Source organism: Perna viridis, chromosome 8 (assembly GCF_037379345.1).
Source record: "Perna viridis isolate PV_CMFRI_1.1 ecotype Kerala chromosome 8, ASM3737934v1, whole genome shotgun sequence".
Classification (NCBI taxonomy): domain Eukaryota; kingdom Metazoa; phylum Mollusca; class Bivalvia; order Mytilida; family Mytilidae; genus Perna; species Perna viridis.
This window is the reverse complement of record NC_142452.1, coordinates 40,039,723-40,066,094: the sequence shown is the minus strand read 5'-3', so window position 1 is coordinate 40,066,094 and position 26,372 is coordinate 40,039,723. Positions and strand designations below refer to the sequence as shown.

The 26,372-nt window shown below is 31.4% G+C and overlaps 1 protein-coding gene and 1 long non-coding RNA gene across 4 annotated transcripts; one reads left to right on the top strand and one right to left on the bottom strand.

Moving 5' to 3' along the window:
- Positions 1-97: 97 nt before the first annotated feature.
- Positions 98-20,936, bottom strand: LOC148610475 (KRR1 small subunit processome component homolog). Of its 2 annotated transcripts, none has more exons than XM_088595504.1 (11): positions 20,771-20,936; positions 12,540-12,739; positions 10,987-11,121; positions 8,171-8,296; positions 7,430-7,513; positions 6,323-6,379; positions 4,653-4,823; positions 3,566-3,643; positions 3,048-3,153; positions 2,114-2,163; positions 98-622 (listed from the first exon to the last, which is right to left on the bottom strand). In XM_088595504.1, exons 2-11 carry the CDS (start codon positions 12,636-12,638, stop codon positions 596-598), a joined length of 933 nt encoding a protein of 310 aa, XP_088451630.1. In that variant the 5' UTR covers positions 12,639-12,739; positions 20,771-20,936; the 3' UTR covers positions 98-595. The 2 variants fall into 2 exon arrangements, with proteins under 2 accessions (XP_088451630.1, XP_088451629.1); XM_088595503.1 differs by lacking the exon at positions 20,771-20,936 and adding an exon at positions 14,127-14,353.
- On the top strand, positions 14,400-25,189 carry LOC148610474 (uncharacterized). Of its 2 annotated transcripts, XR_015924648.1 has the most exons (3): positions 14,400-14,471; positions 16,136-16,243; positions 16,498-25,189. It is a non-coding gene; the product is annotated as an uncharacterized LOC148610474 (long non-coding RNA). The 2 variants fall into 2 exon arrangements; XR_015924647.1 differs by lacking the exon at positions 16,136-16,243.
- The last annotated feature ends 1,183 nt before the right edge of the window (positions 25,190-26,372 follow it).

Genomic DNA, 26,372 nt, shown 5'->3' with positions numbered 1-26,372 from the left:
ATTAAATTTCACATGATTCTTGATTCACACAATTTCACAGAGCAATATTCCCTGTTAATGATAATGAAAGATAAGCATAACGCTGAAGAAATGGAAAAAAAGTTCATACAAACATTTTTATTACATTAATCAATGTACATAGATATGATATATACACACAGAATTTAGATGAAAAACAGTTTGTACACACAATCACATATCGTTGATTTTTCCGTGACCATTCTTACCTGGTTAAATTAGGTCTTACAAAATCTTACCAGCTTTTACATCAAGAAAAGTACATTTTATTCCAAATTTTCACATGCAAATTTTAAACATATCAAAAAGCTGATTTCATAGTGAACATTGTTTCAGTAAAGACAATTTTCCAATACTTTAAGTCAATCTATGAATGGTTTATAAAAAGGGAAACCCTTTTTAAAGATTCACTTCATCAATTTAAGAAGATCTTTTTTTAAAAAACAGTGTCCCTTGTGAAAATACCCTGTCCTTTGAACACATATTTTTTTTCCATTGGTCCTATTACTGTCCATCACAGCAAGCAGATGACATTAATGCAACATCAGACAGCTCCACCTCACAGCTTGTTTCATGATCAAGTTTTCTGCCCTACTTTCTTCTTCTGAAAAGGAATAAGCATATATTACATGTGTATGCCTAAACTTGCAATTTTGTCATTTTTTTTTATAAAATAAACACTATTTTATTTTTTGTAAATTTTCAACAATCCCTGTTAAAGAGATTTCACCCTAACCTCTGACCTTCTTGAAGTTGAACAGCCCAAGATAAATACCTTGGCAATACATGTCAGTTTAAATGACCACAGAGATAAAGCACCATTTTTACTAATTTAACAAAGCAGTTCTCTTTAAGGTAGATCATACCTATAGCATGGAGCATTTTTTCTGTCATCTTACAAAATCATACAGACATATATATATATTTTCATTTTTAAACAATTTCTGACATATTTTTTTTTATGGTTAAATAACAAACATTTTATTGTAAAAGGCCGAAGGAGATAATTGGTCGGAAAATGTTCTACAGAAATAGGAAGATGTTGGTTCAATTTTCTTTATTTTAGAAATATAAGGTATGTTCTACATTAAAAAAAACTGTTTTACCATGGGCTATTCCAATTCAACAAGGTCAGAGGTTAGGGTCAACTTGCTTTAACAACATTCTATAAAATTTCTTTGAAACACTATTGATAAAATGAAATTAAGAAATTCAGTGATCAAATAAAAAATAAAGTTCCACCAAACCATAAAAAGTGATATGTTGGAATAAAATAAAAACACAATATTTATATACGACACTCTAAAATTCCTCCATTGTTCTTGTATTTTTATCAGATGTTACAATTGTGATACCACGATGGATCATGTTCAAACTTAAATGATCCCTGAAGAAAGTGGAAACCTGTTTAAATTGAATCTTGAATAAACTGAACCTTGAATAAACTGAAAACCTGCCTAAATTGAACCATAAATAAATACGAAATCTGTCTAAAATAAATCAAAAAATCTAACCTGTCTAAACCAGATCCTTCAAGTCATGAAGGTGTTTGTTTAGACAGGTTTCACTGTATGTAATAAATAATGGCTAATTCCCATGACAAAATTTCATCAAATTAAATGTGATAAACAAAACAACTGTCGTAATGAATGTCTTAAGTACTTCTCCGGCAAAATGTATATAAGGTGTGGCACATGAAGGAAAAAAAACAGAGATTTTATTGTATTAACCAATTAATTATACATGATAACCACCAGAAATAACCATCAAAGTGTTTGTAAAATTTGCCTTTTTAAGATATTGATAAATCAAATTGAATTGAATTGCACTCAGGAAAAATGGCGGGAAAATTTTCCCTATATAAGCAGTCAAAAATATCAACATCACAGATGCATCAGGATAAACTTAAATAGCTTTTTGGTTGTTTTCTAGATGTACTGAATATGTTTTAGGCGAAAATGACTAAATTGAGGAACATGATGTGCCATCCATTACCTGATTCTTATGCAGAATGGTACATAAAAAGGTTGCTGTGAAATTAAATGTCTCAGTTCTTAATCTACTGTTTTTATATTCATGTATCGGTATCACTCACCTGAGCTTTCTTAATTTTCTTTTTCAAAGCCTCAACATCAACTTTATCATCTACAATGATAATTATAAAAAAAACAAAAGCAATGAAAATATTATTTTTTAAGTCTTACAGATTAACATATACTGTAATTTTGTATTGTAAATTGTAATACAAGGAAGGTAAGGCCACTAGAAGTTAATTTATTGCTTTAGGTAATTTCTAATGAAAACAAATGGAGGATGAATGCATTTGTTTTCATCTTTATGACCCCCAAAAATTGATGTGGGTGCTTCATACATTGTTCACTCTCAGAAAAAATTATTTATTTTAGAAGGCAGTAAAATAGATAATAAGGGGTCTATAAACAGAAGAGGGAGGGGAATGAGAATCAAGAAATTAACTTTGAATGGCCTTAAATGGTGAGATCATAGACATTAGAAAGCCTACTTATTTCTGGTTCCAATATTATATTGGGTAAGGAAAGTTTCATGGAGTTCTTTTTTTAAATATTTTCTAATAAAATACATTCAAACCTATCTTAGTGACCACCTCCATTCTGCAAAAAAACCTGTCTTAAAAGACTATGTTTAAATACACCTATATTGTGCATTCTATGTTAAATGAACCTGTGTATTAAGATCAACTGTCTTACATGACTGATTTTGCTCTCCCTTGAAAGATCTCTTTAAGACAGGTTTGACTGTACTAAGCTGTGTGTATGGGATATCTCATTTGAGGACAACTTTTGAGTTAAGGTGACTTTCATCTGGAAGTTCATTTGCATAATTGCACTGTCTTATTTCAGATGTGAATTTACAAAGTAGAAATTGGCAATATCAGAAGTAAATATACAGAGAAAAAAGGTTAATAATAGTAAAATCTGGGTTTGTAAAACAGAATTCCACTTCAAAGTTGAAGGAAATAATGGCAATTATTAGCAAAGAAAGGCTGTTACCTGTCTTTTGTTTTTTCATGGCAGATTCTGATGACATTTCTTTTGGTGGTACAAAAGCCTGTGCTCTCTTATCTTTCCTCCTTTCAATAGCTTCCTTCTGCTTCTCCTGGAAAATGGGATTAATATTTAATGAAAAAATAATTTTTTGGTTAGATTTTTCTTTGTTAAAATCAGGATAATATGTGAAAAATCTGGAACATGCATGTCAAAAACTCAACAATCAGTGAATATCTTTTCACTCAGGGAAGTCTTTCTCTATATGAAAAGACCACTATTTTATTTCTGCATCCCTGGATATGTGCACATTTTTTTTTACAGCTTTAAAAAAATGGTCCAGAAAAACTTGTCTTTATTCATTGATTCTGATGGTGAAATTACACTGTTGAAGTAGTGGTTTTATTCTGACCAATTTTCATCCTCTGCCTGATTCTTACTAAGACATACACATTTAAATAAAGTTTTTTTCACACATCTATTGCAGAATTCATGGAAAATAATATGATGTATGGAACACAAACCTTTTTCTCTGCTTGTATCTTTGCCTTTTTAGTGGTTGCTTTCAGGAAATATTCTCCAGAAGCTAACTCTTTGTCAACCTAAAATATAGAAAAAAGATTTTGTTCTGAAACAAGAAATCATCTTTTTTCATGCACATTAAACATGATGCCTAAAATTCAATTAAAATCCACTTAAGTTGCAGTCAATATTTCAACATGTGAAATGCATAAGCTGGATTATCTCCCTTTGTAAACTAAAGCCATCAATATTTTTTTATCTTGGACATGAACATATTCATACCTGACCTAACTATATAGTTTAATTAATATCAAGTGAGTAGTTTAGAATTTGTTTTAACATGTGAAACCCTTAAGCTGGATAACCTCCATTTGCAGACTAAAGACATCTACCATTTTTGTTCATGGACATCAACATATGATGCCTAACCTTACTATATAGTTCAATTAAAATTCACTAAGTGGTTCAGGAGATGTTTTAACACACGAAACCCTTACATTGGATTACCTCCCTTTGCAGGCAATGGACAATTTTTATGTGTGTACATCTACATCTAACTTAACTAAGAAGAAAGGTTCTTTTACTATCTCTGGTAATATCAACCTATACAGAATTCTACATTTTATGCGAAAGCTATATCACATTTGTCGTAAACAAGACTTATCAAAACCTGTAATCAATTAAATCTGTAAGTCATTTTGTCTGACAGGCTTCCAAATACTGTATAGGGGATAATATTTTCATATTAATATTTTAATGAATTTTAAACAGCAAAATAAAGTCAGTGAAATACTTCCTTTGGGCTTCATTTTTGAATGCACCTCTAAGCAGTGGCCAAATTCTTTTGTATACCTTTTCGATTAAAAACTGCCAAATTTTATAACCATCAAAACAACCCACCATGACTATATTTTCCATTAGACATTAGGTCTGATAAAATGTGGGAATTTGTCTGACTTGATTGGAATCAAAGGACTGTCTGAGATCAAATTTATCTAGAAAAGAAGTTTATATAAGTATGTCCATGCAACACTTTACATGTATAGGATCTGTTAAGACTTTTACATGTGTATTTCATCTAAAACAAACCTTGCTTTCTGGTTGAGGAGGTGGGAATGGAGTGTAAGCCTTCTTCATCCTTTTCTTCTGAGGTTGTTTCCTTTTGCTAATGTTCTTAGATTTAAACTTTGGTAAAAACCTATCCCAACTTTCATTTTTCAGCTGGGGATCTTTTGACAGCTCTTTTTTTATCATGAGTGTCTAGAAAAATAAAGGGAAAACTCTAGTTCATTATTAACGGGAAAATGAAATATATATATATATATATATACACACATACTATACTGACAAATCATTTTTTTTGGATAAAATGTCTGAATGGGAGATAGGAAGATTTTCTCAATATATACAGCTGTTTGAATTTACTTCTTGCATTAAACTGATGCTGCTTCAATTTTTTTCACTTCCATTTTTGTATTTTTATGGGTACATTTAATAGATATTACAGGGGTAGATTTGATCAGTGTATTGATGAGAATGTGTTCAAGGAATTGAAATTAGATACCAAAGAAACAGGCCACACAATTTGAGTGTTTAATATGTATCTAGTCTTGAGGAAAGGACAATGGGTTGGCTAAAACCAATTATATTTTGATTTCATGATTGTGGAAGTACCCCTGTATTTAAAGGTAAAAACCTAAGGAATCTTAAAAGGTTACCTGACAGTACTCCAGCTAAGAATCATGCAAAATGTGGTGCATGGTTAGAATGCCTACATATTTTCTTTATTTTAGATATTTTGTTCAAAATGTCATAGTAAACAGAAAGTAACATGTGGCTTTTCATAGGAAATAAAAATTATATAGAATGCACTGTAGAATTTAAAATTAAGGCAGATAACTCTGTAAATGACACTACAATACAATATAAACTGTTGGATTTTCAATGTGAATTAACTCCTAGGAGCAGACAGATTGGAATGAATAATTATACATTTCATCATACAGACCAATAAAACAAACTTCATAACGAAAATAAAAATATGTAGCCATTTTTGAGGTGTATCACATTTTACAGAATTTGCAAGATTTTTACAAAGATTACTACTTATTCCAACAATTATACTTTGAATTCATTTTTGCAATTTACTACACAAGTACATGAATTTTGTGTTACTTGAATTAGTAATTCGCATCCATGCTGTCAGTTAGCAGAGAAGCAGTACGTTATATCATGTATTAAATTCAATTTTGTGAAAATTTTCCTACCATTAGAATAATAATTTTGAAAGCCTTACATGTATTCCCAAGCTTTGCAATCTTATGCACCTTTTAAGATCTCATATGTCCTAGGAATTTAGTGAAATAAAAAAAATTATGTTTTTAAGTATCAGTAATGAAAATATAAAGTGGTGAGTAAGATATGACAATATTTTAAATTGCCATAGTAAAAAGAAATTAACATTCGGTTTTTTCATATAACCCATGTTCTTAGGAGATAAAAATTATATAGAATGCACTGTAGATTTCAAAATTAAGGGAGATAACTCTGTAAATGGTGCTCAAATACATTAGAATCTATTGGATTTCAAATGTTGGTTATCTCCTAAGAGCAAGCAGATTTGAATGAATAATTACACATTTCATAGTATAGACCCATAAAACAACTTAATTACAAAAATAAAATTTGTAGCCTTTTTTGGGGTGTATCACATTTTTCTTACATGATTCTTACAAAGACTGCTACTTAATTCATCTCACCTTAATGTTGTAAATTGGATGGATATTTTTCATGGTATCTTCAATGATCTTTCTTACCTACAACATTTAAATCAAACATAATGTACACATACCAATTTTCGTTGATTTTGTCAAGTGAACATACCAATATTGCTGGTATTATTTTTTTTTGACAGTTTTGAAAAATGATTGGCATTTTGTAATGGTAAACATCAATTTCAAAGATAATGTTTTTCTTTCTTATTGGCCCATAAAAAAGGGCAAAAATTAGTGCTGAGAAAATGAATAATAATTGGCTTTTGAAATCAATAGAATAACTATATGGTTTAAATATAGCTATTTCAGGGTTGAAACAAAGACATTTCATCAAGAGAGATAAACCTAATTTAGATTTTTTATGTACTCCTCCGAAGAAAAAGAATTAAAGTCAACCACGAAAAAGAGAACGAAAAACCAAGTTTCTCTTTGAAGTTCAGTTTTCTGTGTAAACATTATTTTTGCTGATACTTATTTTGTCATTATCTTTTCTTATTTCATAGGTATGACTTATCTCCTGTGATGTCACTTTGCATACTTGTCCCTATACTATCACTTCATTATACATGTACAATCATTATGAAAATTTAACTTTCTTTTTTCTTCCATCATTGTTAATGCATGATCTGATTGTACACAGCCTAATGTGCCATGCCTGAAAATGATATGATTAACATATGGGTTAAGCAACATATGATTATGAATTAGTGACATATGACAATCATAAGATTTGAGAAACACTTGAGACTGTGTATACAGTGGGACATACATGTACAATGAGAAAAGAATTGTAGTTCAATAAAACAGATTGCTGAAGAACTGAAATATTAAAAGATTATACTGTAAATGTACTATTGTTCGTGGGGTACCAATTTTCATGGATTTACCACAAATTTTGGTTCGCAATGAAAACGGAGATTTCCTTTGAGGTATTCACTAAAAAACTTCCAAACCATGAATTCAAGAATCCATGAACTTTTGTTTCTTCCCTAATCCACGAAAATTGGTATCCACAAATTAAAGTACTTTCAAAGGACCATAATCTGGTGGACTCAGGAGACTGTTTCTGTAAACCATCAATTACTTTATTACCTCTCTGAGCCCTTTATGAGGACCAAGGGCAGAAACAGTGTTTCCCTGAACCAATACATAGCATTCTGTCAGCAGCTCTATGGCCTGAAATGATAGATGTAGTGTGTTGTGAACAAAACAGCAGCATTAAAACACATACTATGCCAGGCAATGTTTGATTTCTCAAAATAATGAGAATAATTTTATTTGTTACTCAAATGCTTGACAAAAACATTGATATGAATGCAAGTTTGTTTGTTTGTTGGGGTTAAACGCCTGATCAGCAATATTTCAGCTATATTCAGGCGATGAACATGAAGTGGATGATAAAATGAAAAATGGGATGGGACACAAGGATAATGGGGTCGACAAATTTTGATTACCACTGGAAATGGGGAGAGGTGGGTAGGGTCGGGCAATTTAGCCTCCTGTGGAGGAGTCATATGGTTCCTATTCTGGGAGAATATCACAGTAGGGTTGTTTTAACATGCAAGGAACGTTTCCCAACATGGTGCACCACTATGGTTTGCGGTCAGGTTTTCCATATTATAGCCTTACCCCATTCCACCACCTGGGACACACAACCCAGTTACTCTGTGGGCAGTCCTATGTCAGAAATTAAGTGTACCACCACTAATCTGAACCCCCAACTGTCTATATGGACTTGACTGAGGTTTTTTTTTAAAAATCATTGACTTCCCTGTTGGGTCTTGCATGGATGGATATATGGACTTATTCTGTATAATGGTTACCACTACAAACCTTGAGTGTAGACCCATTGGGACCTATAAGTCTCTGTCTCCTCTTAACAAATCTTTCCTTGTTTCTACACAAAGATGCTATCTTTATAATATCACAAGCAACATCATTCTCCAAAATTCTTATTGCCTGAAATTAGATTGACCACCAAATTAAGTTAAAAATACCAGTAAAAAATATTAATACCATCCTTTTGAAACCTAGTACTTTACAAATTGTAATGATGGTGAGCAAATTATTGTATCATTGTAGCACAATCTTTCTTTAAATGTCAGCAAATGAATGAAGCAAATCAGTAAAAATTCAAAACATGCTTGTCAAAAAGTGACTGATCTGATGATATAATTTTACTCAAGGATGCTTTCTATATTTAAAAGGACCATTATGTGATCTCTGCATCACTGGATTTGCTCAAGAATTTTTCAATAAATGTTAGAAAAATGAGGTATTAGACAGAGTTATCCGCCCTTGAAATGTTCATTTGTCTTTTTTCCTTCTGATGATGCAAAAAGTCATATTAAACTTTCAGAATGGTGGGTTTTTCATACCATATTTCATTTATTATTATTATTATAACATAACATTTGTTAAGCACATTATCTAATTGTATTATTACTCTAAGTGCTTTACGTATTAAAAACATATGGAATACATTCACAATATATCAATACAGTACAGCTCGCAGCATAGTCTGATAAATACCTGACACACCTCATACCTGGCATTCAATGCCAGGTATTTATAGCTTATTGGCCCTTAATTGACATAACCCCCACCCCCCAGCATCACCAGTATCTAATATACAACAGGAAATGACTAATTAACTGAACAGGTACATGGACATACTGGTGGTTTTACCTGTACAGGTAATTATCACACCTCAGGTTGCTCATCTCAGTGTTTTAAAAGTAACGTAAAAATAAAATAAGTTAAAATAGTTGTGTTTAAAGCAAGTTTTTTTTGTTGTAATTTTCATATTTACAAAATTTTAAATGTAAATCATGACATTTTTTGTCTAACTGTTATTCTTGATTTAATATCAAATTTTGCATTAGACTAAATATCGTTTTTCCTGGTTTAAAAAAAGGCAAATTTTGAATAAACAATCAGTGTGTATTGGGCTCCATAACATTATACTGACTTCTTTCCTACATAATTTGGTAACATTTCAAGGTCATTAGATTAATAATAAAATCATTAAATCCCTAATTAAAATTTAGCTTTTCATTATTTGCTTTTAATTTATTGTTTAATATTTATATGTGAAATTAATTAACTGTGTGTTCAAACTTCTGACTTGGAAACATTATTTTGACATTTTATGATTTAGCCTTGGGGTCTGAAAAACATACACCATATCTATTCTTGTTATAATGGATCATTTTGAATGCTAAAATTGAGCAAAAATCAAGAAAGGAAATCTTAAGTATGGCTACTTATCTTTTATAAAACAGATTTAAGATTTTTTCCTACCAGTTTTATAGCAATTAGATTTTAAATATATCATTAAATTAACTAGTTGAAATTGTATGAAAAATTCAGACTCTGTCCATTAATTGTATAACATACATCCATAGTTTTTGTAATTGATATTTGGGACAAGAGTGACCATCCTCCCAAGTCAGGGTTATGAGTCCACCCTTGCTCCCTCAAACCCCTGACATCACTCATTCATATTTAGCGGGTATTGTTCAGCGCCATCTAGTGAGTTACTTAAATTTAACCCAGATCCAAATTACAATCAAATCATTCGTAATAGACACTCTTCGATATAACTTACAAAACTGCAACACATAACGTCATTTTTTTCAGTAAAGACTCTAAACAGAATCTACCGTTATCATTTTTGCTCATACTGCATCATTTGTGACAATTTAGCAGACATATATGTATGCAAGTGTAGTCAATTCCTTTTGTGAAAAAATTCTTTGAAATCTTTGGCCCACCCTTCAATCAGTTAACCAAAGCACCCAATTATAAAAGCAAAAAACAATATCAGTCAAAACTTCTGAATTTGAAAACCTAACACTGATGCATTTGCCTTCATTTACTTATATTTTTATTTTTGTTTTTTTTTTTTTAATTTTATTCTTGTCTACTTTTTCAAGTTCATATGAGTACAAGTTTGAAAACCCAAAACTGTAACATTTTTTTTAACTTTTTGACTCACTTCTCAATTTTCCCCTTTGAAATTGAATAAATAAAAGCATTTTTTTGAATTGGAAAAAGGAAAATAATAACTTTTTGCATTTTATGCTTTATTTTAGAAAAGGATTAACAAGCCTCTTGAATGAAAATATATAGATTTATTTTTATAAGACTTAAAACTTCGATTTTAGTGTTGCTCTTATTGTGATAAACCATCAAGTTAATTACCTTATAAAATACTAATAACTCATGAATTCACTAAATACCTATTTAACTTTGGTACTTGTACCTGTCCAGGTGAACAGGTAAAATTTACCTGAGATACCAAAACTTGCTTTCCATTAATTTATGAGTTATATGTTAGAAATAACAGAGTTAAACATCTAAGAATTGTTCCAGGTATACCAGGTATTGTAGGTATACCTGGCATTTATCAGACCATGCTGCGAGCTGTACTGTATATAAAAAATGAATAGCATATATAACAATTTGGAGCACCCACTGCCTGATTCTTACAGAGACTGATACTGAAGTAGTACTTGTAAAAACCTGTTCAAAAGAACACTTCTATTTCTTAGTAAAAAACACTCTTACATGTAGCTATATACCATTTCATTTAGTAACACTGCAAGCTTTTAACTTGTTCATAAGGGACACTCCAAGCTAGTTACCTGTTCATAAGGAACACTCCTAGCAAGTAACTTGATGAGATCTCTAGCATTGATGATAGCAAATGGATCCCAAGTTTTTCTGGTAGTTGTTACAGTCATACTTCCTTCCACAACATCCAGCTCTGCCTTAACCTCCTGTAAACATAGATATAAAATATGTCAACAAATAGAAGTGAACGACCTAAATCAAAAACTACAGTACATGCCACCAGTTTTCCAAAAATCTTATAGATCTAGTCAAGCTTATTACCAGTTATGGTCACAAACATGATCACACTGTGGAATTAGTATAGCATTTTGTATTGGATAAAAATGTTCTTAAATTTTCCATGTGAGCACCATTTTCATCTATTGATTTTTTTTAAAATTTGATTTTGAAGTATATTTGTATTAATCAATCTGAATTCCTGATTGGCCCAACAATTTCATCTATAATAAATAAGTCTAATGGGTCTGACAGAAAAATAAAAATAAGGCATTAATGGAACATTTTTTAATATTCCACAATATCGTGGTGAAAAAAGGGGAATGGCAAAATGTTCTAAATTGCCTAAATTGAAGACCACATATTAGATTTTGCTGAAAATTGACTTAAACTTGTATTTTATGGTACTTAACAAAAATGGTACAAAGTTTAAAAAAAAAATCATTGATCCATTCTCAAGTTAGCATCTGGAAACTGTCTGGGAACAGACAGACATGCAACTTTTTGGAAGGTATCACATAATACCATGTCACTTCACACTGAAGGTATAAAAACAAGCCTTTAGACTGTAAAACCCGAGATTTTGATGTGTATCATTTTAATTTAAAGAGCCATCTAAACCCATTTATATGAGAAAATTTTCAATTTCTCGGGAGAACTGACACACGCTCCCTCGTGAAGATGACCCCTGTGTTCATGTTAGTTGGATTATCAATATTCATAGGAAGCAGTTACTATAGAATACATGTACAATTTTTTTCAATTTCTTAAGTGTGCTAAAGTCCCCTCTTTTCAAAGAAATTCAAGCTGGATCACTGATTCATTTTGATTAGGTTTGGAAAATATTTCATTATACATACACTCGTAATATTAGATTTGATAGAAGAGCCAGTACACATACAATGTACATGTAGTTTATGAAAATGTATTGATTGCAACAACAGTTTCATTTTGAGTTATCTACCTTTGTCATAGTTCTACTTCTAGATAGAGTTTGTAAGTCTTGTTCTAGTTCAGTTTCCTTTCTGGGATTTCCGATGTAGAACATATTGAAATCCATAGTCATATCTGAATGATATTGGTTTTACTTCCAGGAAATCAAAATGCTGCATCACAATGCAAAATCTTCTATTTTATGCTTTTAATAACATTTTTATCCAGTCGAACGAGGTATTTGTCATTTTTTATTATTTTTTTTTACAGGAAAAAGATATTTTGCTTTAATATTGAACTCAATGATATGTTAATGACGAATCCCCATGCATTTGAATGGTACTTGAGAACCCATTCTCATGAAACCACTGAGTCATGTGGACTTACATACCCTATTTCCGAAGTCATTACTCACATAATCAGCTAAACTCTTTTTCACTAGTGGCCAACATTCTCTAAGATACTTTTCTCTATACTTAGGAAACAAAGTGGCAAATGAGCTTTCCGCAAGCATCCCATGTTTGTTGTCCTCCTTGCTTATTCCTGGATCTTTCCATCCCTTTGGAACTTCAAGCAAGTCATCATTATCAAATTTCTTTTTTCCACTTCTTCTATCTAATAAAATTAAAATTCCCACATTAAACCCCAAGAAGGGCTGGTAACATGTTCTGGCCAAAAAAATAATAGTCTTGCTTCCTGCTACCAGCAAGTTTGTTTGTTTGTTGGGGTTTAACGTCCGAGCACCAATATTTCAGCTATATTCAGACGAAGCTACCAGCAAGAAAAAAAAATTGGATAAGTAGGTAAGGAAATAATTTTATTTTTTAAAAACATTTTACATTGAGTTAATGGGGAAACAGTCAAGAGTATAACAGTGCTTGAGCCAAATGACCATAAAATATTAGGGATAGGCAAAAAAAAAAAAAAACTAAGGTAGGTACAATAGCAGGAAACAGAAATATATATTTTTTTTTTGGCCTAACAATGTTGTATCTGCTGGATAGATATTTATTCAAAATGTAAATTGCTTTAGACTTATCAAATACTTGGGTTTATCAGATAACTTCAGAAGTACAAGACATTGCAGTTCAGATAGAATTTGCTATTCCCTCTTGCATGTATACTTAGTGGTCAAAGCATGTATACTTAGTGGTCAAAATGAAAGAAAACAACAAAGCGTCTTAGTGAGAGGAATTTCTGTTACCCTTAATTGTTTACACTTGCTGTCTGTATCAATCCCTTTTCAATCTTCTGTCAAAGATTTTTCTTCCTATTGGTGTATAGTTTATGCATATTCACAAATACTCGTAACACAAATGTAATTTTCTATGCAGCATTTACTTCAAAACATTGAAACAAATTGTTGTAGTGTGCAATTCCCAAGGGCATTTCCGCAAGACGTTTTACATCAAACATCAGGAAAACAAAAACATGGACATTTAAACAGCTAATTAAAAAAAAACCTTTTAAATTGAAATAATTCATGCACCTTTCTAAGACTTTTCAAAATTTTAGGTTCCCATGGAAAAATTCAAAATGAAGATAAAATTTCCCATACATGAAGTTTGCTTTCCAAACTTAACAAAGTCTTTAAAAAGTTCAAGCTTTCTACTTGCCAAGAGGAAAGTGTGGCATGATAATCAAATTTCAAACACAAAATTTCATTTGCCAGGTGACAGGAAAGTGGAATAATTAAGACACATGTGTCTTTCTGGCAATAAGCAGACAATGAACACACATGTCCTTCTGACTCTGTGGCCAAAGGCTAAGCATTGATTAATTATTTTGCTCACATTTAGATGTTTTTGATTTCCCATGTTGAAATATGCATTTGAAATGTTCCTTGATGCTAGCCAAAGATTTTCAGAGATGTACAAATAGAAATATTCACCAGTACATGATCCTGTACATGCCATGTAAATAAATATGGATTAAAAAAAAAGACTCTTTGTACTTTTATCAACCGTAGTTTGAACAGATTATGGATAAAATTACTACAAACCTTCTGTATCCATTGCTTTAATGCATTATTTGACCCTCGTACATTCAAAAAATGGTATTATCTACATATTGTTCATTTTCTAAAAAGCCACATTGTTTTTCCTATCTACTTTCGCTTTCAAACAAAAGTTACTTCCCTTGAGTAAAGACATCTTCGGTCAGAAGAACGTTTGGTAAAATAACAATTTTCTTTTTTATCAGTGTGAACATTTCGAACAATCAGGTGGTGATCTGATGATCACTGGGAACTGGATTTGAGCTGTTCCGAACCAGTATTGACCAGTTACCAGAAGAAGAAATGGGACATGTCAGAAAATTAGATCAACCTGACTTTGCAGTTAATTAGGTAATGAAATGCTGCGTTTGAAATGATGAAAAGAAACGGAAACATTAATAACCTCTACTTTCACTTTGTCAATTTTCACCCTGAGGCTTAGGCTACTCAGTCACCCTTATTGGATAAAACATGGGATATAAGATATAAAATTTATTTTGTGTGTTCATAATTTCAGATACATGTAGATCTATAGTGTACATAATGTACATGTATATCACCATTTACTCAATTGTCAATATGTTGATTTACTAATTGTCCTTTAACTTAGATTTTAAAAAAAATCCTTTTCTTTTAAGAACATTAAAACAGGGCCCAGGATTTAGATGGTCCAAATTAACCAAAGAATGATGAAAATGTTTTTTTTTTTATTTAGCATTTGAGTACAGTTAACATTTTCATCTTTCCTCAAGGTTAATTTCCACAATCTAATGCCTCGGCCCTATTTCACAAAAATTCTTCTACTTAAATTTACTCATAAGTCAAATTCTTTCTTTAAGTGTTAGTATTTTGTGATAATTGTTAGGGCAGTAGGTCAATAGTCAGTGTTAAATTTGGAAATTGATCTGGTTACATCCAGATTGTGTCCCTACACATATAACGTACATCATATTTATAACCAATTCAAAGTTCTGCATACGATGGACAATAAATTTATATTGTTAGAGATATTTTCTTTCTTTTCCTTGCACCATCATTCATTATAAAAGTTTCCCTTTTTCACATTGTGTATGCAATGGAAGAGTTTGTATGTAAAAAGATGACGAGTCCAATCAATGCTTGTTAAGAAAGATTCCATGTTTAAAGATGCACCCCCTAAGACAATATACATGTACATGTACATGTAGTGCTGAGTCCAATTAGTGCTTGTTAAGAAAGATTCCATGTTTAAAGATGCAACCTCTTAGACCATATACAAAAACTGTACATGTAGTGCTAGACTTTGCAGAGTTATATGTTATATAAACTTTAGCACAGAGTTTGAGTAAAAATGCCTAATGGAATCCACACTTTTCTTGGTAGAAAGAACAAAAAGTAACATTACAGTTTTAGTAGGTCCATACTCCCACTTTATGTAATTTAAAAAAATCAAATTGAATTTTTTTATGTTAAAACATTCAAAAGTACCAAGAAAACATAAATCAATACAGTTTAATGAATAATCAAGAAAATTAATCACATAGCCATATACATGTACATGAATCTTAAAACAAACGAAAATAATGGATATTTTTGTGGAACAGGGTTATGTTGCTACAAGATTGAAGTCATCACTACTCGTCTACAGAAGTTATATGGTTGTCATCATGAACTCATGGATTGTTACGTTGTATCCATTTGCACCATGATAACTGATTTGTTCAACCTGTCATAGTTTTCCTTTCCTCTTTCCTCTACCCTGCACTTGACTTTTTATGAGCAACTCAGTGGGTGTTTGTACTCTATCAGTTAACCTGGTCCATGCTCCCAGTTTTTAGTTGCTCATTTACTTTTGTTACTCTATATGTATTATTTTAGATACTTTATGTTCTTTGTCGTGTTTGTCTGTTTTCCATGTCTGGTCTTTATCCCTGGATTACATTTCTTGCAGCAATTAGTAAAAGAGGAAATGAACATCTGCCATTTTTGTCGTGTCAGTTTATGTCATTTTACTTGAACTTATCAATCTCTTCCAGATGCAATGATTAGGTAATGTACTGTAAGTACTGAGGTTGACATTTTCATGCTAAGATAGCATGCGCGGATCCAAGGACTGGCGTACCAGGCATACGCCCCCTAAATTGGTAAGAAAAAAATTTTCACCACAAGTATTACCCCATAATATTTTTTGCCTTGCTTTGCACTGCATTTAATTCAGTTAACGCCCCCCCCCTAAACTCAAATCCTGGATCTGCCCCTGGATAGTACTTTACAAATGCCCATGACAAAAAAATGTAATTTAAAAAAAAATTGGTATTCCAAAGTTTTAGTACAAATGTACACTGTCACTTATCATATGATTTTTAGACTATAATGTAAAATTTATTCTTTTATTCAGGTTGAATGGCATAGCAGAGATGGCTGCTGTAACTTGAGCATCTTTAACATGTGAGGAACATTGGTACATGTAAATAGAACTACTTGTACAAACATTGGTACATGTAAATAGAACTACTTGTACAAGTTTACCATAGACCATAGTTTACAAGTACATGTATTAGAAAAATCAGTTTAATTATATTTTAATAAGAACAAACAGCTTATTATGGATAGAGTCAAAGCAATCACATTTGCTGAAAGCAATGTAGAGCCTTTAGTACCTGATGTCCCAAAAGATGAAATTGAAGTAAACAACTTAGACAATTCAAACTGCCCAAACATGCATGGCGTAGACAAGACCAACTATTCCACCATAAGCAGTGTGGATAGTAATCAAATCATCTCTAATTATGCAACCGTTTCTAGTATTAACTCTCACCACCGAGACACGGTTCTGTTATTGTATCAAGAACATAAGGCATTTACTCAATCATGTGAGAACAGATTACGTCGAAAATCACGGAATGCAACGATTTGTTTTATTTTGATGATTGTTATTGTGATAATTTTGATAGTAATATCGGTGATATCATTTCATGATAAAGTTTCCCACGGGGACCAACAAGAAATTTCAACCGTATTGTCCGTAGGAATCGGTAATGTTTCCTCTGCAACAACTGTGAAGCCTGCCTTTCTCTTCAACAACACAGATTATAATGTAGTTGTTCTCCATAATTCTACAATTCAGCAATAATAATGCTACCTATGTGAGCTGTGCAAATTTTCTTTTTTCCACCAAATGTAACAACTAGCTTGCACCTTTTAAATGTAGCAACAATACAAAAACAAGGAGTATTTTAACACATGGATGCTTGACATGGCACTTAATTTTAGTATTTAAGTAGGTGTCTTTGTAAGAATCATGCAAAATCTGAAAAAGGTGATACACCCCTAAAAAGGCTACATATCTTTATTTTTGTAATTAAGTTGTTTTATGGGTCTATACTATGAAATGTGTAATTATTCATTCAAATCTGCCTGCTCTTAGGAGATAATCGACATTGAAAATACAGCAGATTCTATTGTATTTGAGCACCATTTACAGAGTTATCACCCTTAATTTTGAAATCTACAGTGCATTCTATATAATTTTCATCTCCTAAGAGCACGGGTTATATGAAAAACCACATGTTTGTTTCTGTTTACTATAACATTTCAAACCAACTATCAAAAATAAAAATATGTAGGCTTTTTACCCATGAATCACATTTTGCATGATCCTTAGCTGGAGTGCTACTTAAAATGTTTTCCTATGGAGCAGTTTTTTATGTGTTTATTTGTCTGAATGTCACAAAGTTGTAACAAACATACAATGGTCATGTTTTTTTTTCATACAGTTTGTATGGCCAGTATGAATAGAAATAATTATAAAAAGAAACATTGGAAAATTGTGAACTGGTTAATTGCAGTTAGTTGACTATACACATGATGTACATGCATGTATAATTTCACAGATTAATTGTACAGGTACATGTATGCCAATTTTACCAATGCTTATTTCTGTGTTATATTTTTTTTACTGAAAATGCTCATACATGTTGTGTATTGCAATGTTAAAAAAAATCACTCCATGCTTTAAAAGTTTGCAAATACCATGTTAACGAATTCATGTCATTATAAAATTTATCGCATTAGGGTTTTCCTTAAACTCTTATTAAAAGTGCTATGTTTATTTTGTTGTCCGATTTCACCCATAGGAAGTAACATGATAAAAACAGTGCCATCTAACCAATTATTGTAGGGTCTGGTTTTTTTCATGCTAAAATTTGATGCATTTGAAGCTGACCTTTTTTCACCTTTTATTTCTTCATGTTGTTGCTTGTAGTTTATGAAAAGCACATCTAGTTTGTTTTGTTAGTGAGTGCATTGTATTCAATTTATTGTTAGTTTTTAGCATTGATCATGGGTATATGAGAAGCTTATCTAGTTATTGTGTTAGATTTATTTAATTAACATATTGTAAGATTTTTGTTTTTGTTAGTTTTAGCATTGATTGTGCGTTACGTATTTTTTTACTTAGTCAAGCAAAGCAGGTAAGCTTTGATCCTAAAAAGCTAGAAATTATTCACGGGCTGTGGAATATTTTCAGCTACATAATGTATAAGCTTGAAAAATGATTTTTACGTTTTACTGTTTTGTCATCTAGCCATTTGTTGCTGTATGTGCTTGGAGATTTGGTGCACAGCATATTTTTCACTTGTTTAATGTTATGTAGTTGATGATTAGAACAATCCATTTTATCTTAGTCTATATAGTTTTTGTTTTATAACTTGTTTTGTTAGTTTTATTTTGGATCATGATGTTATTTTGTTTTCTTTTCGAGCAAAATGGACGAAATTGGTGCCACAAAGCTAGAAAACATTTTAACTGCTAGCTGGAAAGGTACATATAAAATTATAGCAAAATTCTGTAGAATTCACTGGCTTCAGCTCCATTTATTGCTAATTTTAACCACTGACTTAAATATTGTAGCTGCAATAATTGCATTTCTGAGTCTTTTAATATTTTGAATGAAAATTTCTGCAGTTCAATTTATTGCAAATGTAGATTTATTGCAAATGTAGATATTAGTCCAAGTCCCCAAAAAAAAAAAATAAAACATTGCACATCTAGTACCCTTTCCTCATATATCTTGGAGCTTGTAGCTGCATTGTATTTTTTAAAGGCATTCAATAACCATTTTGATCTTTAAAATATTGCAGATGATGAATAGGAATGCAAACTTACTCCTACTGTTTTAAGGACTACCAATTTAATAATTTATTCCATTTACTGGAGTTGTCTTTCTTTGAACTGGTATCAAAAAATATGATTACAAGATATTTTAGGTTTTAATGTAAAAAATGATTCAGATTTGATTCAGAATCTATCATTGTTTTTCCTACTGCTTTGATTTTTTTCAACAAGTATCTGAATAGTTAATGAAACACTTGCAAATTGAGTAAAAATCATGCTTTAATGTATTTTCTTTAAAAGTCCAACTTTTATATGACCATTGCATTTCTAAAAATATGTGAAATTGAAATGCAACATAATTCTTCATGGAGTTTAAAATATTGGAAAAACAGATATTTAGCAGAAAAAAAAATTCAACTTAAAACTTTACGCTGTAGAGAGAGGCCAGTCTAGTAATAGGAAATATTTTCTGGAAATTTTGAATTTGGTTTTTTTTTTATAATTTAACTGTGTTATCTACACTTGACCAATTGTAATGCTCAAGGATTTTATATTGGTCAGTATGCTCTTACTTTATACAAGAAGTGACTCTAATTTTTAAAGTTTTTCTTAATTGAGGTCATTAAAATTTTTTATGTTCACATTGTAAAATCGGCATTGTTTTCATGGGCACATCACTAACGAAAACAATTTACCGGCATGGGATACTGTGGAAGTATTATTATTCAAGGGGTACTTATTTTCGTGATTTTCATGGTTGAGTCAGACCATGAAATTTGGTTCCCAGTAAAAATGAGATTCCCATTGATGTGAATACTGAAAACCTCAAACAAAACCACAAATTTAAGAATCCACAATCTTGTGTATCTTCCCTAATCCATGGAAATCGTTATCTATGAATTAAAGTACTTTCACAGTATATAGAATAGTGTGGTTCCATCAAATTACCTTAAGGAGGTAGACTCAGGCAAAGGAGCATAACTCTTACAAATCATTTGAATGTTTTTCTAAAGCATTTTAGATCAATCTCATGTAAGCATCAAAGTAATGTGGATTTATTTCATTCTGTTTCAAATGAAAGCTTGATAGGCTTTGTGTGAAGTTCAATATGATACAAACATATCACTGATTTCAAGAGTTATGTGCCTTACCCTAGGTCTACCTCCACAAGTTAATTTTTCATAACATTTATTTCTAAATTTTAAATCAGGGTATGTAAATAATATTGTAAAGTCTTTGTACGTGGTGTAATTATTCACAAAGGTTGTGAAATGTTCATAAATGCAGGAAAAATGTAAATTGTTATTTACTTGAATGGATGGTACAGTGAAACCTGTCTGAACTAAACCATGAATCAACCAGAAACCTGTATTATCCAGATATCATATACAAAAATTGACAAAAAATTTGATAAATTCAATTACAGGAGGTTTTTACGGGAGGAATTCATGAAACCGGGAGATCAATTCACGGGAGACTTTTTTTTTGCGGGTCAAATTGTAAATTTACAGGAGACTCCCACAAAAAATGGAAGGGTTAACACCTATGACTCATACCTGTTAACTTGAAAGTATTGATCCAATGAATAACACTGCCAGTCACAAATTACGCTGAATGCTTAATTGAAAGTTAACGTGTGTCATGGTCCATTAATTTAGTTTCATTTTTTACTCCTAGTAAAGGAAACAATTACAGGGAAGTAGTGAAGTCTGTGCTTGTGTCAGTTTGAATGTACTTCTTTGTTGTAAAAAAACAGTAATGATTTTACCTGTTATGTTATAGAATTAAACAGCTATTTTCATACATGCATGAATGACCGAAAATAGCTGTTTAATCCTTGTAATTCTATCCCGACATTTGGGAATTTTTTTTTTTTAAACGTGTTGAACCGGTAAATGTATTTATAGAATCTAGTTCTGGGACAATTTAATTTTGGGGCAAATTTACTTGGAGTTAGATTTTAAGCATTTATAAGTTTCATTCCCCTAGCTGAAAATTACTCTCTGTAAACAAACTATACCGGTAATAAACATTTCCTATGGCTATGTTATGCCGTTTAGGTCATTGCCATGCTCTTTCGAACCACACGGCCACCGTATTGGTTTCAATTTTACTGGCGTTCATGCATTTATGATTGATCTGGCAATGTTCATGCAAGTATGAACTTACTGGCAAAGATGTTCTTGACCAATCAAAAATGGCTATGAGCATGAAGAATCTTATGATTTGAATTATACAGGTATTAACATTTCAGATGTTAACATTTCAGGGTTTCTTACTTGTGAAAACTGTAAGAACAGCTTTGATGAATAAAGTACATTTTTGAGGAAAAATACAACCTCAGAGAAAGGGTATGTTGGACACATTTCAACTACATGTATTTTATTTGGGAGATTCTGCACGACTTACTTTTTTGCATTAAAACTTCAAGATATTTAAAAAAATCATAAAACAAAAAGTAGAAACTGTAAAAATAATTTCATTTAAAGGGTTTTTCATGAAAGGATGCACATTTCAAGGAATGATTGTGCACTTGGTCATCTTCAAATGGTCTTTTGGTGGTGAATTTTCAATGGCAGCTATACATGTATAATGTGTGAAAATCTTTCAAAGTTGGAGTTTTGATTGTTCCAAACAGTAGACACACTCTTTGTGGAAAACTGAGCTCAAATAAGTGAGCCTTCCTTGAAACATGGGAGGGGTAACAGTTATGCATATAGAGTCCTTTAATAACAGTTTCAATACATATTGAAGTGGAAATCTTCCTTAACCAAATAAATATTTCAGTCCCACAGAGGTTTAATTTAGACAAGTTTCACTGCACATGCACATGTATTTACTATTGATTGGAAAAACTGATATAGATGATCTTGTTGTATATGATACATGAGAAGAGTGCTGATTGTGACAGTTTGAATTGTTGACATGTTCATATTATCCTAGTACTGTGGAATCTGTCTACCTGGAGCTGGAATCCCTATTTTATATATATATTTTTTTTAAATTTCTTGAATGATTTGGGTAAAAAAGAGCAAATATATGCCTGGACCCCCCCTTTTTATAATCTCTGATTCTTACCTAAGACGTATTCCAGGATCCTTTACTATTTTTTTACAAGTTTTATCGAATTAAGGGGGGGATTCAAGATTTTTCAAATTAAAGATGATGGGGGCTTATATAATATTAAAGTATTTTTGGCGTAGAATTTGTGTAAATTATATTTTTTTCAGCAACAGCAGGACTTAAAAAAAAATTATTTGAAAAACTACATTGTTAAGTAACGGGGAAATATTGATCAATAATTTTTTTGTCCATTGCTGAAAAAAAAATTTTGCTCATACTATGAATAATTTTTTTTTCAAAATGATCCCAGGCCCCTGCAGTATAAAAATGGTTGGTGCATAACTGTGCTAATATATTGGTAGAATGGGAAGTTGGGTGTAGATTCCATTATTGTTTTTGTGTATGTCTTTTATATTGTTGTTAGCATTATTTTAGTATTATGTAGATTAGATATTTTCATTTTTGTTAGTTAGATTTTGTTGATTTTAGAAAAAAATAGGGACTGGAAATAATTGGAATTATTTTTTTAATCATTATTGAAAAAATGAAACAGGATGAAAAACTTTGTTATTGCAGTATTTGCATTTACATTAAGGAACTTTTATTGATATTGGCAACTTTATTTTCCATCATCGTTACATCAGATATTTCCCATCTCAGGTTACTGCTGTGACACTAAAGTGACAGTGTTACATTAAATCAAAGGCAACATCATGGATAATAGAGTTATGTCATAATATCACCACTGATAAACTTAAATTACAGTATACATCATGATATAGGTGTGTATGAATACTAATACACTGCAACTCACGTGGAAAGTTTCATTCTCACTTATTCACAGTGTAAATTGTTTAACATTTATTGGTAAAGCTCTGCATTGAATTCCTGTTAAAAAATTAAAGGGAAAATTACTTTTTCCTTTAAAATTGGTTATAAATGGCTTTGATACTTTGCCATGAAACAAAAATGGAACTACTCAGTCTTTCTTGCATGCTTTAGAGGTAATTGAAATAAGACCTACCAATTGTTCCATTCAGTCACTGCTTCTAGGATCAAACAACATTCCATTCGACTTTCTGTTCTGATAACCTTTCTGATCAGCCAATCAGATTTCATCTTTCATGAGTTTGAAAGCATCATTCAAAGGGAAAAACTGATAATTCTTAAAAGGTAATTTGAACAGAGAGTAGAATGGATTGTTGTTAGATCCTGCATGTAATGACTGAATGGAAAAAATTATGGATCTTATTTAATTAGATTGTCTAACTTCATTCAGATCAGATTATTAAATCAAAACTTGACTGCTTGATTTTTGTTATTTCTTATCTCTTCTTGTCTTTGCCTACTTATTGTCCTTGATTTGTATTTCTATCTATTTTTTTAAAGTGATGTTTACAGGAAAGGCCTTTTTTGCTTCCAGATAGTTTGACTTATGACGAACAGTATGTAATGCCAGAAAAAAATCTTTCTGCAGCTTAGGTTATTTTTCAGTGTAGCAGAAAAGGCTGAGTAGTTCTGATTCTGTGAAACATACCCATATGCTATGTAGTGTACACATGTCTCATTAAGTCCCATCAACATTAAGCAATACTAATTTAGTATTCCAGTCGAATATGTAGTCTTGCCATTAATTTTCTTGACATGCTGTAATTATTTTTTGTTCTTTGTAAATATTTTTGTTTAACATTTTTTTACTATAATGTGTACAGGAATAGGAAAGATTTTGTTTGTGAAGCATGTGACTGACATTAGTGACAGGAAAACCTCTCTAAATAGAATCCTGACTGCACCAGAAAAGGAATAGGTACGATAAGGGTCATATTTGGTTGGTCACCTTTTTAGCTGTAAAAGTAAATTGGAAATTAGTGACAAGTATGCAATATGCACTGTTAAATGATGATAAAAATTTTCACCATTTGACCAATTTTCAGCTTTATGGAAGCAGAAAAGCTGCCAAAACAACAGAATTAGGAAAATGCCTATCATCAATGATTGTTTTGTTATTTTCAAATATTCCAAAAAGTGCCCAGTGTAAATGTAATTTATATCATGTTTTAACCAAACACCTGTGTAAACCAAACAAAGCCTACAGTCCTAATGAGGTTCACTTTATTGAGGTTTTGCCTCATTAAAATTAAATAAACTAAAGGAGGTAGACCTGGAGTAAGGGACATAACTCTTGAAATCAGTGATATGTTTGCAACATATTCAATTTCACCAAAACATATCAAGCTTTCATTTGAAATAGAATGAAATTATTCTATGTTACTTTGATGCTTAGATGAGATTGATGTAAAATGCTGTACATAAACGTTCCAATGATTTATAAGAGTTATGTCCAATACCCTAGGTCTACCTCCTTAATGTCTTTTAAACAAAGAAAACAACAATAACACAAGCCAAAAACTCAGTTTGAGAAGTAAAGATTAAATCAACTTTTCTTCTTGTTTTTTTTAGACTGAGATGAAAAAGGAGCCATTGAACTAATGTTTTTTTCCTAGTCTTTTTTTTTCACCTGAACAAATTTTCAGATCTGATCTCCAGTAATATTTCATTTTGTAAGCATAATAATTGTTATTTATGTTATATTTACATGTCTGCAGTCATCTCACTTGGAAATAGGATCTCCACTTTTTGAATTGTAACTATTATAGAAAAAAGACATTGAGACCTATGTTCCCTTCATCATTATTTATTTTTCATATAAATAATTTAACATTTTACTGCTTAATCCGATTTTATTTATTTTTAATTTATTTATACAGCGATATTTATATTGTGTCCTACGTAAAAAAAGTGTTCGTATGCTACGTTTTTAAACGTCTGTGTATTTTAATAAAAATTTTGATATTTACGGAACAATTATTTTACAGCTTGTTGAAAGTTTGTGTTAATAAAATTAAGCTTAATTTTTGACTTGTATTTTTATGAATGACGAGATCGAATATAAGATAGCAACTGTTTGCTACTTGAATTCCTTGTATAAACTGATGGATGTAATGTCTTATTGAGTAAATACACATGTAGCATGCAAGACAAAATCTCTCAAACTATTGGTCTAACTTTCATACATTACATTGTGGTTTAAATGCGATCAATTTGATAAGGTCTTTAATCTTGAAACGTATGAAAGTTCTAAGTAGGTCAATGAGTGTCAATGCTACATCAGTTTTCAAAGATCTTGATGTTGACCAGTATAGCACAAAACAACAGTGTTTTTGACTGCAAAACACATTACTTTATGAGCTTTTTATGAGCAAATCGGTGGGTGTTTCTAGACAAGCAGAGGATGCTTAGCCTACCGGTCCATGCTCCCAGTTTTTAGTGGAGTCCGAGTTGCTCATTTACTTTTGCTACTTTGTATGTATGATTTTTGTTACTTTATGTTCTTCGTTGTGTATGTCTGTTTTCCATGTCTGGTCTTTGTCCCTGGATTACATTCTGTTGATTACCGCTATAACCTTGGTTCCATTGATTACTCTTCCAATGTTTATTTTTAGAGGTAGACGTAGAAACTAACAGCAGTGTTAAGACAAATACTGTTACCACACTCACCAAATAAGAGATAGCGGAAAATCAGTAATCCCTTCTATCGTCTTCAGTCTGCCTACTAAAGACTATGTATTAAATTCCAAAACTCCACAAGAATCCATACAAGTAACGCCTCCTAGCTGGATCTGCAAAATGTACTACCAAGCCTCTTTTAAAACTATTCAATTCCATACTTACAGCTTTCAATGAGAGTCTTAATTCTTACTGATACATTTGTTCCTCCGGTAGTGGTGTTAATTCAAGGGGTATCCTAAAAAAACAGAAAAATCATTTGGAAACGTACAGTACTAGATTATTACCGCAATATAGCATCAAGACCTGATTTTTCAACCCTCATTTATACATGGGGACTACTTTGCCCAATACTCAGTTGAAGACCCTAGTCAAATACATTATACATCGGTCTGACTCCAGAAAAGACGAAATATCTAGTTACAAATGCGCTCCACTTGGTAGTCTCCATGTGAAAACGATTCCAAATAATCGTCTGAGTATACCAAAGAAAATGTTGGCGAAACGCTAGAATTACATGTACTTGTC